At 44.0% G+C, this 18634-nt stretch overlaps 1 protein-coding gene across 1 annotated transcript in view; it reads left to right on the top strand.

Annotated features, from left to right (window-relative positions):
• sqlea (squalene epoxidase a) overlaps nucleotides 1-16155 on the top strand; it is a 32886-nt gene extending 16731 nt beyond the window's left edge. Inside the window, exons 7-12 of the mRNA XM_067976739.1 lie at nucleotides 7846-8017; nucleotides 8782-8877; nucleotides 9983-10125; nucleotides 12706-12802; nucleotides 13240-13327; nucleotides 14477-16155. Of these exons, the coding sequence (XP_067832840.1) occupies nucleotides 7846-8017; nucleotides 8782-8877; nucleotides 9983-10125; nucleotides 12706-12802; nucleotides 13240-13327; nucleotides 14477-14669 (789 nt within the window). The 3' untranslated portion in view covers nucleotides 14670-16155. The remainder of the gene's footprint in view (nucleotides 1-7845; nucleotides 8018-8781; nucleotides 8878-9982; nucleotides 10126-12705; nucleotides 12803-13239; nucleotides 13328-14476) is intronic.
• Nucleotides 16156-18634: the final 2479 nt, after the last annotated feature.

Below are 18634 nucleotides of genomic sequence, written 5' to 3'. Positions count from 1 at the left end.
CTGTGATTGTACCACAGGCTGGAGTGTCCGATGTGATCCCTGTAGTATCTGTGAATATACCACAGACTGGAGTGTCCGATGTGATCCCTGTAGTATCTGTGAATATACCACAGGCTGGAGTGTCCGATGTGATCCCTGTAGTATCTGTGAATATACCACAGGCTGGAGTGTCCGATGTGATCCCTGTAGTATCTGTGATTATACCACAGGCTGGAGTGTCTGATGTGATCCCTGTAGTATCTGTGAATATACCACAGACTGGAGTGTCTGATGTGATCCCTGTAGTATCTGTGAATATACCACAGGCTGGAGTGTCCGATGTGATCCCTGTAGTATCTGTGATTATACCACAGGCTGGAGTGTCCGATGTGATCCCTGTAGTATCTGTGAATATACCACAGGCTGGAGTGTCCGATGTGATCCCTGTAGTATCTGTGAATATACCACAGACTGGAGTGTCCGATGTGATCCCCGTAGTATCTGTGATTATACCACAGGCTGGAGTGTCCGATGTGATCCCTGTAGTATCTGTGAATATACCACAGGCTGGAGTGTCCGATGTGATCCCCGTAGTATCTGTGATTATACCACAGGCTGGAGTGTCCGATGTGATCCCTGTAGTATCTGTGAATATACCACAGGCTGGAGTGTCTGATGTGATCCCTGTAGTATCTGTGAATATACCACAGGCTGGAGTGTCCGATGTGATCCCTGTAGTATCTGTGATTGTACCACAGGCTGGAGTGTCCGATGTGATCCCTGTAGTATCTGTGATTGTACCACAGGCTGGAGTGTCCGATGTGATCCCTGTAGTATCTGTGAATATACCACAGACTGGAGTGTCCGATGTGATCCCTGTAGTATCTGTGATTGTACCACAGGCTGGAGTGTCCGATGTGATCCCTGTAGTATCTGTGAATATACCACAGACTGGAGTGTCCGATGTGATCCCTGTAGTATCTGTGATTGTACCACAGGCTGGAGTGTCCGATGTGATCCCTGTAGTATCTGTGAATATACCACAGGCTGGAGTGTCCGATGTGATCCCTGTAGTATCTGTGATTGTACCACAGGCTGGAGTGTCCGATGTGATCCCTGTAGTATCTGTGATTGTACCACAGGCTGGAGTGTCCGATGTGATCCCTGTAGTATCTGTGAATATACCACAGGCTGGAGTGTCCGATGTGATCCCTGTAGTATCTGTGAATATACCACAGGCTGGAGTGTCCGATGTGATCCCTGTAGTATCTGTGAATATACCACAGACTGGAGTGTCCGATGTGATCCCCGTAGTATCTGTGATTATACCACAGGCTGGAGTGTCCGATGTGATCCCTGTAGTATCTGTGAATATACCACAGGCTGGAGTGTCCGATGTGATCCCCGTAGTATCTGTGATTATACCACAGGCTGGAGTGTCCGATGTGATCCCTGTAGTATCTGTGAATATACCACAGGCTGGAGTGTCTGATGTGATCCCTGTAGTATCTGTGAATATACCACAGGCTGGAGTGTCCGATGTGATCCCTGTAGTATCTGTGATTGTACCACAGGCTGGAGTGTCCGATGTGATCCCTGTAGTATCTGTGATTGTACCACAGGCTGGAGTGTCCGATGTGATCCCTGTAGTATCTGTGATTATACCACAGGCTGGAGTGTCCGATGTGATCCCTGTAGTATCTGTGATTATAGCACAGGCTGGAGTGTCCGATGTGATCCCTGTAGTATCTGTGAATATACCACAGGCTGGAGTGTCCGATGTGATCCCTGTAGTATCTGTGAATATACCACAGGCTGGAGTGTCCGATGTGATCCCTGTAGTATCTGTGAATATACCACAAGCTGGAATGAGGGTGCAGGCGGGCGGGTCCTTCTGGGGGTGGTGGGGGAGGTGGGGCAGTTCCTCTGAGTGTAATTTTAAAAAATTAATTGTCATTGGTTTATAGTAACAGTTTAGTAAAAGAATTTGGGGTAGAATTGCTTCGCAGTGTCCTTTGTAACTTCAGTGGAAGATCGGTGCAAACCCTGGAGAAATGGTGCGAGACGCCATTTATGTAATTTCTCCAATCTCCCACCAAAGACATGGGGAGAACCCTGGTGAAAATTACTGGCACTTCTCAAAAGGACTCAAAATCTCAAAAGGACAATGAACCCAGCCCAGCTGCCTGGCTGTAGAGTGGCAAAGCTCACTGACAGGAAGAAACAACCTTCATCGTCAATTCTGATAAATAATATTTTCATAACTTCTTTTTATTTATGAGGTGATTAGTGGTAGAACTGAAGCATTCCCAAAACTACCACCAATATTACCCGATTACCCCATCGATGCACCCTTTTAAAACAAAAAGAGCAAAAAGTTACAAAGAATTAACTTCAATCAAACTTTGGGGCCAAAATTCCTCCAGTGGGGTGGGGGAGGGCAGAACTCGGGCAAATTAGGGATGAGCTGCCCTGATATTTCAATGAGTAAATGGACCTCATGGTGTGATTCAGGGCAGGAAGGTCCCGGGTTCGATCCTTGGTGCGTCCTGAATTCACCCAGAGCATCAGTGGGGTGTGAAGATGATACCAAGCTGGTAGCCCTGACGCTTGGCATTTTATCTTCTTTGAACCTTCACCTATTTAAACACAAGCGACATAATATCTTTTAATCACAGGCCTGTATCCCTGAAGCTTGATATCTCATCCCCTTGGCAGCTTCACATATTTGAGCATAACTAACAGGCACTATTTTTCTAAATCCTCCAGGTTTCTGCCCCAGGAACGCCACATCCCAAATTCCGATCTGTGAGGACGTGGGTTAGTTTTCCGTCTGCCCATCACCTCCACAGCCAGCTTTGGGGGGCAAGCCAGGGTTCACTACCAGGCTACCCTAGGAGCACCACCTCGCACCACCATCCTTAGGCCCAGCTGGTGGGTTCCATACTGGGCCTTCCGAAGCCCCCAAAGCGGCTGCAGTGCGGAAGGAATCGGTTACCTCCAAGTGCAGGCCACGGTTTCCCTTTGGAGAATAAAAACAAATTGGCCATTTCATCCTCAGCCTGATGAGGGCCACTGGCTTTCCCAATTAGAGTGGCAAGGCGCCGCTCCGATTTTCTGCCAGGCACTCGGGGTGGGCATCTCTGTTGCACCTCTATCGGTATGGGACGCCAGCCCCGTATATTAAAATGACCCCGGGGTTGATTTTTATCTTTATTGCATTGGCAATAAGCATGGCCTGGGTGGAGCGCAGAACTGATAATCTGGCGTGGAGGTTTGAATGGAGCTTCTTACAGAACCTCCACGGCTTTCCTTCCATTCATTTCAATGGAAAGAAAATCAGGCGAGTTCTGTCAGTGACACATGACCCTCCCCATCAGATTTTCCTTTCTGAATTCTGCCCAGGTGACGCTTAACACCCAGGCGGTAAAGACGAAAACCTACCCTCCATCCCCAACAGCCTGAAGAATCGGCAGCCAGGGTTCCCACTCTGCTGTGCTCCCAGTGGGATCCAAGCAACTTCGGGCCCTCTCGTTATTCGCTTGCTGCTGATTTAATTTCTAAAAAAAACATTGATTGCAAATTACATCACAGCAGGTACTGGGTTATTGAACCTGATAATGTAGAGAGACCAATCAACATAAGAACTTAAGAAATAGGAGCAGGAGTAGGCCATAGGGCCCCTCGAGCCTGCTCCACCATTCAATGAGATCATGGTTGATCTTCGACCTCAACTCCACTTTCCCGCCCGATCCCCATATCCCTTGATTCCCCCAGAGTCCAAAAACTATCTATCTCAGCCTTGAATATATTCAACGACTCAGCATCCACAGCCCTCTGGGGTAGAGAATTCCAAAGATTCACAATCTTCTGAGTGAAGAAATTCTTTCTCATCCCAGTCCTAAATGTCTGATTCCTTATTCTGAGACTGTGCCCCTGAGTTCTAGACTCTCCAGCCAAGGGGAAACAACCTCTCAGCATCTACCCTGTCAAGCCCTCTCAGAATCCTATATGTTTCAATGAGATCACCTCTCATTCTTCTAAACACAAGAGAGTATGGGCCCATTCTACTCAATCTCTCCTCATAGGATAACCTCTCATCCCAGGAATCAATCTAGTGAACCTTCCTTGCACTGCCTCTAAGGCAAGTATATCCTTCCTTAGGTAAGGAGACCGAAACTGTACACAGTACTCCAGGTGAGGTCTCACCAAAGCCCTATATAATTGCAGCAAGACTTCCTTATTCTTGTACTCCAACCCCCTTGTAATAAAGGCCAACATACCATTTGCCTTCCTAATTGCTTGCTGTACCTGCATGTTAACTTTCTGTGTTTCGTGTACGAGGACATCCAAATTCCTCTGAACACCAACATTTAATAGTTTCTCACCATTTAAAAAATATTCCGTTTTTCTATTCTTCCTACCAAAGTGAATAACCTCACATTTCCCCACATTATACTCCATTTGCCACCTTCTTGCCCACTCACTTAACCTGTCTATATCCCTTTACAGACTCTTTGGGCTCGATTTTTGGATGTCCAAGCGGGTGGGTTCGTGGTGGGGGGGCTCCGAAAATCGGGGATTCCCAGGGCGGGTCCGGAGCCCGGCTCCAACCCGCCCACTTCCGGGTTCCCCAGTGACGCGCTTAGATGCGCGCGCAGCCCCCGCACGTGGGACTCCCACCGGCAATTAAAGCCGGCGGGATCCCACTTAAAGCAATTAATTTTGATAGTTCGGGTCGTTAGCAGACCTGATTTGTAGGATATTTTAGGAGGGGGTGGGATTTTCAACTAAACTGAGAGTGTTTCCCCTACTGGGGGAAACACTCCCAGTTGAAATGGACATGTTGCAGCCACCAGGCTGTGGCAGCTGCAAAGGTCCATTTGACAGGTGGGGGGAGACCCTCACTCATTGCAGGAGGCCACTCTGTCAATTTGGACAAAGTTTGGCCTCCACCACCCTCCTCCGAACAATAAAATTCACAAACTTGCAACCTCAACCCTGGTGTGCAGGTGCATGATATGTTGGTGGTGCTGGTGACCTCCTCTGCCACCTCGAGCCAGGCCTTCGTGACGGCAGAGGCAGGCCGCTTCCTCCCGTCCGCCGGGTGGAAGATCTCCCTCCTCCTCCTCACCCCATCCAGTAAGACCTGGAGTGAGGCATCATTAAACCTGGGAGCAGCCTTCCCCCTGGGCTGCTCCATGCTGTAATTTTGCCTATTTTCTGCAGCATCAGTCAGTGGAGGACTACCCCTTTAAACAGGGCTCCTCCAGCTGACAGCCTGTGATGCGGGTGCGCAGTCTGCCCGCTACGCAGCTTTCCAGCGCGAAACCCGGAAGCCAAGGTAAGTGCCTTCAATTAGGCTGCGATCGCGTGCGGTGCACCCCGAATTCACTGGGCGCGTTACCCTGCTGCCAACCTGCCTCCCTCCTAATATCGAGTCCTTTGTGTTCTCCTCACAGCTTACTTTCCCACCTAGCTTTGTATCGTCAGCAAACTTGGACACATTACATTTGGTCCCTTCATCTAAGTCATTAATATAGATTGCAAATAGCTGAGGCCCAAGCACTGATCCTTGCGGCACCCCACTAGTTACAGCCTGCCAACCTGAGAATGACCCGTTTATCCTGACTCTGTTTTCTGTCCATTAACCAATCCTCTATCCGTACTAATATATTACCCCCAACTCCATGAGCCCTTATCTTGTGTAACAACCTTTCGTGTGGCACCTTATCAAATGCCTTTTGAAAATCCAAATATACTACATCCACTGGCTCTCCTTTATCTACCCTGCTAGTTACATCCTCAGAAAAACTCCAGTAGATTTGTCAAACACGATTTCCCTTTCATAAAACCATGCTGACTCTGCCTAATCGTATTATTATTTTCTAAGTGCCCTGTTACCACGTCCTTAATAATAGATTCTAGCATTTTCCCAACAACTGATGTCAGGCATACTGGCCTGTAGTTCCCTGTTTTCTCTCTCCCTCCATTCTTGAATAGCGGGGATACATTTGCTACCTTCCAGTCCACTGGGACTGTACCAGAATCTAGGGAATTTTGCAAGATCGTAACCAATGCATCCACTACCTCTGCAGCCACCTCTTTTAGAACCCTAGGATGGAGGACATCAGGTCAAGGGGATTTGTTGGCGCTTAGCCCCATTAGTTTGTCCAGTACTTTTTCTTTACCAATATTAACTATTTGAAGTTCCTCACTCTCATTTACCCCTTGGTTCCTCACTATTTCTGGTATTTTTTTGTGTCTTCTACTGTGAAGACAGATACAAAATATTTGTTTAACGTCTCTGCTATTTCCTTATTCCCCATTATAATTTCTCCTGTCTCAGCCTCTAAGGGACCCACATTTACTTTCACTACTCATTTCCTTTTTACATACTTGTAGAAGTTTACAATCCGTTCTTATATTTCTTGCTAGTTTACTTTCATATTCTATTTTCTCCCTCTATCAATTTTTTGGTCATCCTTTGCTGCTTTCTAAAACTCTCCCAATCCTCAGGCTTACTATTCTTCTAGGCAACACTATAAACCTCTTCTTTTAATCTAATACTATCCTTAACTTCTTTAGTTAGCCACGGATGGATCACTTTTCCTGTGGTGTTTTTATTCCTCAGTGGAATGTATATTTGAGAGGGGATCAATTTTAGTGAGGGGATAAAATGAACATACACTTGAAGCCAAAATACCTTAAAGTTAGTTGCTGTACCTCTCCTGATGTTAATTCACCTCCCACACACTGCTGTAACCAACAAATATTTAACAAATGTTTAAGTAAACAAAGAGATCATAAATGCATGTATTCAATTGACTGCTCTTGCCTATTAAGAACCCAAAAACTGTTGTTGGAAAAAATATTGGGCTAATGAGGCTAATGGCGTTCGCCATTATTTATGCGCAGATGGTACAGCGACTTCAGGTGAGGGCAGATGGTGAGAGGTTAAACGCAGATATCCAGAAGTTGCTGTCCGAGATGCGCCACTCCACCATTAGCTGCGCCAAAACGGCATCTCACTGTCCGACTCACCATTTAAATGTATTGAACGGCGTGAAGTTGCTGTATCCACGCGGTAGATACAAACTAAACTCGCCACGGAAAGTTAAGTCTTGTCCTTTTCAGTCTAAGTACCCTTTTAACGATGTGATAAGTGTTAATTACTGCCAGTCAACCTCTCTGGCACCGAAAATCAACTATTACAAGTCTGGAGTCTAATTCCTTCGGGTTTTAATTGTTGTTCGAGATTTTAAAAATGTTCAAAAATTTTTTTTTACTCTCTTAATCCAATCTTTCTTTTCTTTATTTCTCTTTCTGTACCTGATTTGACATTGAATTCACCCACTCTAATTTACACTTCCTTCTCAGTTCTTGTGCTGTTAATTTCACAACCCTTCAGTCTGATTGGTTAAGGAGATACCCAGTTACTTGCCCTGTTCACTCAGGTCCCAGATGCCCTGTTTCCCTCGCTGCGACGTTATCAGCTCACACTTTAAGCAACTTGGCACACAAAATTTTTTTAAAAATTTAAAAACCTAAATGTGCAAAAACCTAAAGTCTAACTAATGGCAAATGCTGTTGGATGCCCTGCCACAGCAAATTATGGCCCAGTGTTTGGTAATTTTACAATAATTGTATTCACCTTTAATAAGACTGTATGTATTAATGTCAATTGCAGCTTTTCAATTTTCTTAACGAAAGATACTGATGATGAAATGAAACAACTACTGCCACCATCAATGTCACTTTTCATAAATCAACTAATTTCAAAGAAAAATTATGCTAAAATATTATTTCAGTACGACTGAAATAAAGTAAAGGGCTACTGTTTAACGTCTGTGTTTATGGTTATAGGACTCGCCACAATTCAAACCAAATCATGCAGAACTTGTTCTGGCCAACCCGAGCCCAATTCTTATCTACCAAATTTCGTCCAATGAAACACGAGTCTTAGTGGACATCAGAGGGGAAATGCCAAGACGCCTTAAAGACTACATGATTGAGAAAATCTATCCACAGCTTCCAGGTACAGTCGGATGTCATTTTTTTTTCTGTGAGAGTTGGAATCCTTTTATTTTCCCTCCAGTGGGCCTGGTCTCCTCAGGCCTTATGACACCCATGACTGAGGGTATATATTGGTGACACCCTCCCAGGTCTCTATCAACATTCTTCTGACCTCACCACCAGCGAGCCCCAGGGTTTATCTTTATGTAAACAAACAAATATCTAACAAATCAAAGTAGGGATATTTTACAAAATCGCGCTCTCAGCAGGTAACCTGGCCGCTGTGAGCACATAGCAGATACACCTTCATAAAATGAATGCATAGAAAATTATGGGGAGCATATGTCTGAATTTCTGATATAGAGAAAGAACTTGCTTTTATATAGCGCCTTTCATGACCCCGAGACCGCCCAAAGTGCTTTACAGGCAATAAAGTACTTTTGAATTGTAGTCGCTGTTGTAATGTAGGAAGTGGGTGAGGCTCCACGTAGACTGTGTGATTTCATAAAATTACCCCGAATGAGTAAACTTTCCTCATAACCTTGTATAAAAACTATCCAATGGAGACCCCAGGACAATATATTTAAAAGTGTGGTTAAGTTTTATTTTAATTTACCCATGGCTCTGTTGCTATGAATCCACTTAGCTGTGAAGTCCATGGTGGTGTACAGATGGACATGATTACAATGACAAGCACAAAATAGTAGCGAGACTGGAGTTCAGTTAAAACTCCTCAGATTACTCTTAACGCTGGCTCTTTAGTGGATGCTAATTTCTCTTCGACAGAGCACATAAAAGAACCGTTCCTACTTGCAGTTCAGAATGACCGTCTACGGACTATGCCCGCGAGCTTCCTCCCGCCGTCACCAGTGAATAAACCAGGTAAAGCCTGTAAACGAGCAAAGTCCAACATAGCAAATTAACATTATATTTAGCGTGTCATTTATGCATCCATGGAGTTTATAAATTTTAAACCTGAATAGAGGATTTTTGTCTCAATCTTGAATCACTGGGGTAGATTTTTGCCTTTACCACCTGGGCGTGGAGCATGGTCTGGGCAGGGGTCGGAGTGCAGAGAGGGAAAATTGGACGGGGAGGATTACCGTAAAGGGATGCCACATGATTTTGCCTCTATTCATTTCAACAGAAGAAAAATCAGGCAGCCTCTATTAGTGGCGTGCGATTCTCCATATCCTCTTAACTCCCAGCTGGTTAAGATGCAAATCTGCTGCAGTCATTTTTTCAGCAGCCTTATTTGCAAAGCAAAAATCTTGAACTAAATCTTAAAAAAAAACTTGTTTTGTGTCTTAGTTTGTTCATAAAAATACAGTGCAATAAAAGTGCCGGTCAAAGCCACCAGGTGTTTGTCAGTCACTTTGGTCAGCTTTGACAAAAAACATTGTGTATAATTTCAATCTAATATTTAGCATGATGCAAAAACCATATTTTGTACAGAATACGATTCATGGTGTAACAGCCCTGACAGCAACGGTATCTTTACTACGTGCTGACATCTGTTAAGCAAAGATGTCATAACAGCACACCCATAAAGCACTCACAACAGACATAAAGGTCCTGAAGTTCCGGGGTTAGGAGAGGGCGTAAGTCGGATTTTCATTGAGGGTTCCCTGGAATATGGGGTGGAGCCCAGTTCCACTGGGTTTCCGCCCCATTTAGACCAGACCCTTAAATTCCAGTTGGGGGGAATCCATGGGCACAACTCATGAGAGTTCCCGTGTTTCGCTAGGAAATTCCTCCCTTTACACACCCTTAAAAGGCCTCAGCAAAACTCAAGCCATTTGATATTCAGGACACATAGCTAATCATCGCTCACTGAACCAAAGTTAATGAAACTTGCATTTGACTATCGAAATTTGTCACCTGCCTCGAGGTATCCCAGTACAATCACCATTGGAGGAAATATGAAACATATTTTAGTGACCGTTGAGCTTGCTGTAATACAAGCATTGTTACATCTTTTATCCAGGTGTGCTCCTTTTGGGTGATGCATATAACATGCGCCATCCTCTCACAGGAGGCGGAATGAGCGTTGTACTGAATGACGTGAGGATATGGAAAAGTCTCCTGTGCAGCATTCCAGACCTCCACGATAATGAGGCAATGCTACAGGTGAGACATGTTATCTATAGCACTTCATTCTGAAAGATAGGCCCTGAATTTCCATGGGGCGGGGGGGGTTCACCCGATTTACCATGACTCTGGTGGGAGATGGGCAGACACCCCCCCCCCCCCCCCCCCCCCCCGAGAGAAACAATCTAAAGGGTTGAAAATGGCCATTTATGCCATTTCTCCAGGGTTTCCACTGATCTGCCAACAAAATTATGGCAGGAGATTGGGACAACCTCTGTGGAAATTCAGGTCCATAGTTGGATCTTCAGCTTAGTAATGTGACTACTCCTCTGATGAAAATGTCCAATTCTATTAGCGACTGATGGTCAAACCCAGCAGCTTTGTGTGCAGTAATGATTTTCATCTCCATTATGCTGCCTCACATGAAAACTTTGTCTTACCTATCCTAAAGGGAAACAGCAGAACTCCTATTGTTGGTTAATCAAGGGGTAGTGTTGGCAGTACTGTCCTATGTCCAATGTAATGAATATTTTAAAAGATTTCCTTCAGCTAGCATGAAGCCACATGGGTCAGGAGAATTCCAGGGATTTTTGGGGCCACGATGCCATAACTCAAGTATTATAAAACAGCAAAACAAAGTTTGATTTTGAATACATATTGTGCTTTTCATGTATGGTGCAAGAATATTGAATCTAAAACTGAGAAGACAACACATTGATTTCTAGGGGTCAATTTTAGGATGGTCGAGCGGGCACGTTCGTGGCGGGGGGGGGTCCTAAAATTGGGGAATCCTGGAGCGGGTCCGGAGCCCGGCTCCAACCCGCCCACTTCCGAGTTCCCCAATGACGCGAATCGGTGAGATTAAAGCCGGTGGGATGACAGTTTAGATAGTTAGGGAGGTACTTGAGATTGTTGACAGACCTCATTGGGAAGAGATTTTAGCAGGGATGTGATTTTGGACTCTCCTCAGCGTGCTTCCCATGTTGTGGGAAACACCCCCTGTTGTTGCAGACGTGTTTCAGTCAGCAGCCATTGGGAGATGCAGAGGATTCCTTGACAGTTGGGGGGGGGGAATACCTCATTCATTGCAGCAGGGCACTCTGTCACCACAGACAAAGTTTTGCCTGCCACACTGTTGTCTTCACACTCAAAATGATTACATCATACCCTAAACTCTGCTGTCCAAACACCTTTACCAGCAAGGCATTTTTTCCCCCTTGCTGGTGGGGTTACGTGGAGGGGGAAAAAAAAGTTATCTGTTTTTAATATTCTCTCTCTCTCTCTCTCTCTCTTGCCATTTGGGTCTCTTTCTCTCTGTCTGTGTAATTTGACACAATGTATATTCAGTGTACTGGGACGTACTGTTCTCCGTGGCTAATCTATCTGAACACCAACAACACCTTTTGATTGGTGTGATGCTGTCCCAGCCTAATATAAGATATGCGATTTGAGAATCTTTCACTCATTCACCTGATGATGGGGATAATCTCCGAAAGCTTGTGATTTTAAAATAAATTTGTTGGACTATAACCTGGTGTTGTAAGATTCCTTACATTTGTCCACCCCTGTCCATCACCGGCATCTCCACATCATTGTTGGAGATGGTCATTGCCTGGCACTTGTCTCGACCTGCATATTTCCTTCTCTGGGAATGCCCTGAATACCTCTCATTCGTGGCAGGCAATTCGCCCCGTGGAGGATCACAGATGGACACCTCACGGCCCATTACTCCATGGCAGAACACATTGCGCCCCCTCACCCCCATACTGAAAAACTTATTAAAAAGGCAACTTCACCATTATATTTCATGGTAAGGTACCAAAGGAAGCATGCAAGATAACACAAAGCATTGCAAATCTGAACACTCCTCATGACTAAAAATTAGGATGTGAATTATTTGGATTGTATATGCCTCAATGTGCATTTTTTCCCCCTCTTCTGCATCCCAGAGCCATTTTCATTAAAGTGAAATGTGTTTCTTAAACCAGTGACTTTTTTCAAAACTAGAAGTAATGCTAAAGATTGTGGATAAACCTACTCTCTGAAGACAACCGTTACTATATTGTGTATAATACGCTCGGTTGTGATATACATGCCTAAACAACAACAACAAGTTGCATTTATATAGTGCCTTTAACGTAGTAAAACGTGCCAAGGCGCTTCACAGGAGCAATTATCAAACAACGTTCTATACCGAGGCAAATAAGGAGATATTAGGACAGGTGACCAAAAGCTTGTTCAAAGAGGTAGGTTTTAAGGAGCGTCTTAAAGGAGGAGAGAGAGGTGGTGAGGCGGAGAGATTCAGGGAGGGAATTCCAGAGCTTGAAGTTGAGGCAGCTGAAGGCACGGCTGGCAACGGTGGAGCGATGAAAATCAGGGATGTGCAAGAGGCACGAATTGGAGGAGCGCAGAGATCTCGGAGAGTTGTAGGGCTGGAGGAGATTACAGAGATAGGGAGGGGCGAGGCCATGGAGGGATTTGAAAACAAGAATGAGAATTTTAAAATCGAGGCGTTGCCGAACCAGAAGCCAGACTTGGACACCAAGTTTGAAATAAGTGCATACTTTGGGAAAGTGGTTTGGAAAGAAATCTTACACAGTTTGTTGTGATTTTTTGCAGGCCAAGAAGAAATTCCACTGGGCAAGGAAGAAGTCCCATTCCTTTGTAGTGAATGTTCTGGCTCAAGCTCTGTATGAACTATTTGCTGCTACAGACGGTAAGCTCAGACTCCTGGGAGCAGAAGACTCACACAAACCTCCATATTCTCCAGCAGACACAACAGCGTTTGATTTTACTGTGGCATTCACCCCACACGCCTTCTAGTTTTAAATAGAAACCAGAGTGAATACAGAAATCCTATTGCACTTTCATTGAATGTCATTTAACTCTAGTCATGTTAATTCATAAGTAAAATTAAATCAGAGTTTTAATGGTTGTGATTTTTTGAAGTATCAGGTCCCACACTTTAAATATTTGTATTCCTTAAGTTAAATATAAAACTGCTAATAATCCCACATAATCCTGTTTAGAAGTTTACTTATATTTTTCCAAAAGAGATTGGATTCAATGCACAAAATACTAAATATTAGTCATACTTTAAACAAATATTTACATTGATATTAATCGGCTTCATTATGCTTTATTTAATTCCAGATTCCTTGTATCAACTCCGGAAGGCTTGTTTTCATTACTTCAAACTGGGTGGGCAGTGTGTGACGGGACCAGTGGGCCTGTTATCTGTGTAAGTCCTAATGCTGTAAATCATCTGTAATTTTGAAAAAAATCTGTGGAGACAGTTTTCTCTTAACAATGAATGGAGCGATGCTGAAAGGTCACTGTCATTCTAACCTAGTTTCATGTGTGTTCAACTAAGCAAAGTTGTTGGTGTCAGTAGTGAAAATGATCTCATCTGGCTTCAGGAAATCTGCCATTGGGAGGTGAGAGAGAGTGTGTGGAGATAACTCCCTCCTTCAGTTTTCTCTAGAACAAGTTGCAACAACAAAGAGGGCACCACAATTGATTTCAGTGGATCCCAAGATAGGGGAGGGAAAAAAATCATCCTGGGTTCCTGCAACTCTTTACTATTCAGTCACTCCTGCTGGAATACATTTGGATATCAGAGCAGGTTTAGGCTCAGACGTGAGCTCCTCCTCCTCCTCCCCGCCCCCCCCCCCCAATCCTGTTGAATAGCCTGCTGAAAACCACTATCTAATTTCAAACACAGTGGTCACTTGGTTAGGAGACTGGGGGCTGCTGGGGCCTATCGATCTCCGGCTTCAGAAGAGAAATAAAACCGGAGGGAAAAGTTATACTGAATCAGTAAGATTTTTAATCCACCATCTTCTGTGCACCCCATACTACTGAGTCGGCAGGCGAGTAACCCGGTCCAAGAGTGAGCAGGTGATGACTCCCAGTGTCTCCTGTGAGGAGGTACCTGGCCTCCATCCAGCGGCTCTGCAGAGCGTTGAGGGGATCAAGACTGCATCACCTTAACATGGATCTGTGCACTGGGGCTCCAAATCACTGCAACTCCATGCAGCCCAAATAGTAAGGTGACCGTTAGGATTAATGACAGCTAATATTAGAAACAGATCAGTGTGCATAAAAAGAAGTGCTAACATACATTACCTTTCATCTTTATCAAACTAATGAAATTGGTTATTAATATGGATGCTATGAATAAGTTTACAAATAAGGATAATTTTACCAGGCAAGGCTCCTGGCATGAGGCCTCGCTAGATGGGAATGTGACTCAGAGTGCTGTAACACCACAGGGCCAATTCTGCAACCCATGCTCACATCTAGCAAGGCTCCACGCTGGTGTGGACTCTTGCAATGTTACTCCTTACAATTCTTGCATATGACTAATTGTTTACTTTCCTTCCATTAGGCTTTCTCCTGAACCAATGACTCTGATTGGACACTTCTTTGCTGTGGCCCTCTATGCCATCTATTTCTCGTTCAAGACGGAACCATGGTACATGAAACCACGGGCCTTACTGAATGGTGGCCTCATTGTCTATCGTGCATGCTCAATTATTTTTCCTCTCATTTATTCTGAAATGAAATACCTTGTCTACTGAATAACATGTGAAAACGATAAAGATAAGCAAGAACAAACACACACACACACACACACACACACACACACAGAGCCTTTGCAATAGTTGGATATTTACCTCACTGTTGTGTCTAAAAATTTGGACATTGTTATGTTGTTGAAAGGTTTAAGACCCCTCTTGTGGCCAGCTGAGTAGTAGAATGACTTTTAGTCAATCTTACACTTTGTAGACCTGTGATCCAACTATGTAACTGCAATACACTTAATAAGCACATATTTATGGTGTACACATGAAATGGCTTGCGTCCTTCAGTGCAAATTGGACACGTTTTAAAAAGCGCTGATTGTGGCTCGTGATTCATCACACTGCGATTCATGAAGCGCTTCATTCGTTCAAACTCAAACTTCTACGTAGAACATTTGAAAAAGGTGTGTTTCTAAACTGTAATTGCTGCCCAAGGGGAAAAAAAAAGCAGAGGCCTTTAGTCAATTCATTCCCACAGTAAAGTTGTCTCCAACGTTTAGTGGGTGCATTTCCACAGGGGTTCTCCCAATCATCCGCCTTGACTTTGGGGGAAGAGCCGCAGAGACCCTACGACTGGAAGAACCACTCTGGAAATTCAACCACTCCGTTTTTTTAAAAAATGCCTTCTCCTTCGTAAAAGCAAATGGAAGATTCAACTATTAGCTTTACTTGACTGCATTTAAGTCACATATTATTTGTAAGAACTAAGACTTGGATTTGCCTGATGGTTCCATTACTGCAAAAACATTCCAGAGATAACTGCTTCATCAAATCATATCCCAGAAACTGATCACTTCTTGAAGGCAATGTAGTCTTAACAATTTTTTTTTAAAAAGAGGGATGAGAGAAATGCCACAAGTTGGTGCATCACTGGCATTCCCACCTGCTGGACCCAGAATTTGATTTGCAGGTGCCATTTAAATTTGCTGTTATGGGTGAGTTTCACCAGTTCACAGCTAGTTCGCTAGGCATGGCTCTTTACATTACACTGATTGGTCTCTGATGGGACCAAGATTGTACCTCCTGTCAGCGGCGAGGACCAGCATTAGGTCAACAGTGACAGTATTACTGCCTCTGGGCTGAAGAAGGAAGCGTGAAGACAGGAGCGAGCAGTCACCTAAAAGAAGGGGGGAAAAAGACAAGAATCATTGGTAGTTTGGTGGTTTTCCACGTTCCCTCTGTAAAATGATTGCCCATGAGCCTATATTTTTCTTAATTTTATATACATATATTTTTGAATGGAAAATTATTTGCAGTACTGATTTGTAACCACTAGATGTTACTTGTGTCCTTATTTACAAAGCACTGCAGCCATATCTAGAGCTGGCGAAAGAAAATTGCTGCATTTCCTCGCATGCAGGATCCAATACTACTAGATTTTGGTTTTAATTATTTTCTTTCATCCATGATTTAAAAAAATAAAACTTAATTTGTGCCAAATGGGCAACATATCTTCCTTTAATCACACCCTCTTGATCATATGTTTGCATCTGAAAATTGTGTACAATATTAAAAGTGTATATAATGTACAATTGTAAAAGCAGTAATGAATTTTCACTGGCTATATTTGTTCATTATGTTTAGTTATTCTACCATTAATTCTATGATTGTTCTATATTAGTATGTACAACACTTTATTAAAAGGTTTATAATTTGTCCAAGGCTGTACTGAAAATTTATTTTCTATATTAGCACCTCACAGGCATATTAGGTTTAGAGTTATGGATAAGGACAAGGAACAATCAAACGTGAAAATACTCAACTGGAGGAGGGCTAATTTCAGTGGGTTGAAAGGGGACCTGGTCCAGGTGGATTGGAATCAAAGATTGGCAGGTAAGTGAGCAATGGGAGGCCTTCAAAGAGGAGATGGTTTGGGTACAGAGTAGACACATTCCCACGAGGGGGAAAGGCTTATGATAAATGTCAGGTTCATAATACATTAGAGAACCAAGTTGAATACAAAGTACAGAGGGGAACCGAAAAAGGAAATAAGAGGGGCAAAGAGAATGTGTGAGAAAAGATTAGTGGGTAACATGAAAGGGAACCGAAGTCTTTTAAAAGCATATATAGTAGAAGGGTGGGACCCATCGGGACCAAAAAGGAAACCTTAGGGAGGCAGAGGTCATGGCTGAGGTACTAAATGAGTTCTTTATATCTGTCTTCACTAAAGAAGAGGATGCTGCCATTGTCACAGTAAAGGAGGAGGTAGTAGAGAAATTAGATAGGATAAAAATAGAGGAGGTACTCAAAAGATTGGCAGCGCTCAAAGTAGAAAAGTCACCCGGTCTGGATGGGTGCATCCTAAGTTGCTGAGGGAAGTAAGGGGGGAGATAGGGGAGACTCTGGCCACAATCTTCCAATCCTCCTTCGATGCAGAGCTGGAGGGTTGCAAATGTTACATCCCTCAAAAAAGGGGAGAGGGATAAACCCGGCAACTACAGGCCAGTCAGCCTAACGTCCGCGGTGGGGAAACTTAGAAACAATAATCCAAGACAAAATTCATTGTTAATTGGAAAAATATGGATTAATAAATGAAAGCCAGCACGGATTCGCTAAAGGCAAATCGTGTTTGACTAACTCGATTCGAAGAAGAACGAGGAGAGGCAACATAAACTAGAGGTCACAACTCTAAAAGGGGTACAGGAACAGAGAGATCTGGGGGTATATGTGCACAAATCATTAAAGGTGGCAGGGCAGGTTGAGAAAGCGATTAAAAAAGCATACGGGATCCTGGGCTTTATAAATAAAGGCATAGAGTACAAAAGCAAGGACGTCATCATAGAACCATAGAAAAGATACAGCACAGAAGGAGGCCATTCAGCCCATCGTGTCTACGCCGGCTGGAAGAACAACCAGATGCCCATTCTAATCCCACCTTCCAGCACCCGGTCCGTAGCCCTGCAGCCTACAGCACTTTAGGTGCAGGTCGAGATACTTTTTAAAAGAGTTGAGGGTCCCTGCCTCTACCACCAATTCGGGCAGCGAATTCCATACACCCACCACCCTCTGGGTAAAAATGTTTTTCCTCATGTCCCCTCTAATCCTTCCGCCAATCAGCTTAAATCTATGTCCTCTAGTTCTTGAACTCTCTGCTAGGGGAAACGGGTACTTCCTGTCTACTCTACCTGGGCCCCTCATAATTTTGTATACCTCAATCAAGTCTCCTCTCAGCCTCCTCTGCTCCAAGGAAAACAACCCCAGCCTATCCAATCTCTCCTCGTAGCTGCAGTTTTCAAGCCCTGGCAACATTCTTATAAATCTTCTCTGCATTCTCTCCAGACCAATTACGTCCTTCCTGTAATGTGGTGACCAGAACTGCACACAATACTCCAGCTGTGGCCTTACCAACGTTTTATACAGTTCCATCATTACATCCCTGCTTTTGTATTTTATATCTCGGCTAATAATGGAGAGCATTCCGTATGCCTTCTTCACAACCTTATCTACCTGTACTGCCACCTTCAGGGACCTGTGCACATGCACTCCAAGGTCTCTCACTTCATCTACCCCTCTCAATATATTCCCGTTTACTGCGTATTTCCTTTTACTGTTTGCCCTCCCTAAGTGTATTACCTCACACTTCTCCAGGTTGAACTCCATTTGCCACTTTTCCACCCACTCCACCAACCCATTGATATTTTCTTGGAGTCTACAGCTATCCTCTTCACTATCAACTACAAGTCCAATTTTTGTGTCATCTGCAAATTTGCCAATCATGCCCCCTACATTCAAGTCCAAATCATTAACATATTCCACAAACAGAAAGGGACCCAACACTGAGCCCTCTGGCACACCACTGGAAACAGATTTCCATTCGGAAAGACATCCATCGACTTTTACCCTTTGTTTCCTGTTACTGAGCCAATTTTGAATCCAATTTGCCACATTTCCCTGTATCCCATGGGTTTTGACCTTTCTGACCAGTCTGCCATGTGGGACCTTGTCAAATGCCTTACTAAAAT

This window comes from Heptranchias perlo, chromosome 3 (genome assembly GCF_035084215.1).
Source record: "Heptranchias perlo isolate sHepPer1 chromosome 3, sHepPer1.hap1, whole genome shotgun sequence".
NCBI classification, from domain to species: Eukaryota; Metazoa; Chordata; class Chondrichthyes; order Hexanchiformes; family Hexanchidae; genus Heptranchias; species Heptranchias perlo.
The sequence above is the reverse complement of the archived record's forward strand: the minus strand, read 5'-3'. Positions and strand labels throughout refer to the sequence as shown.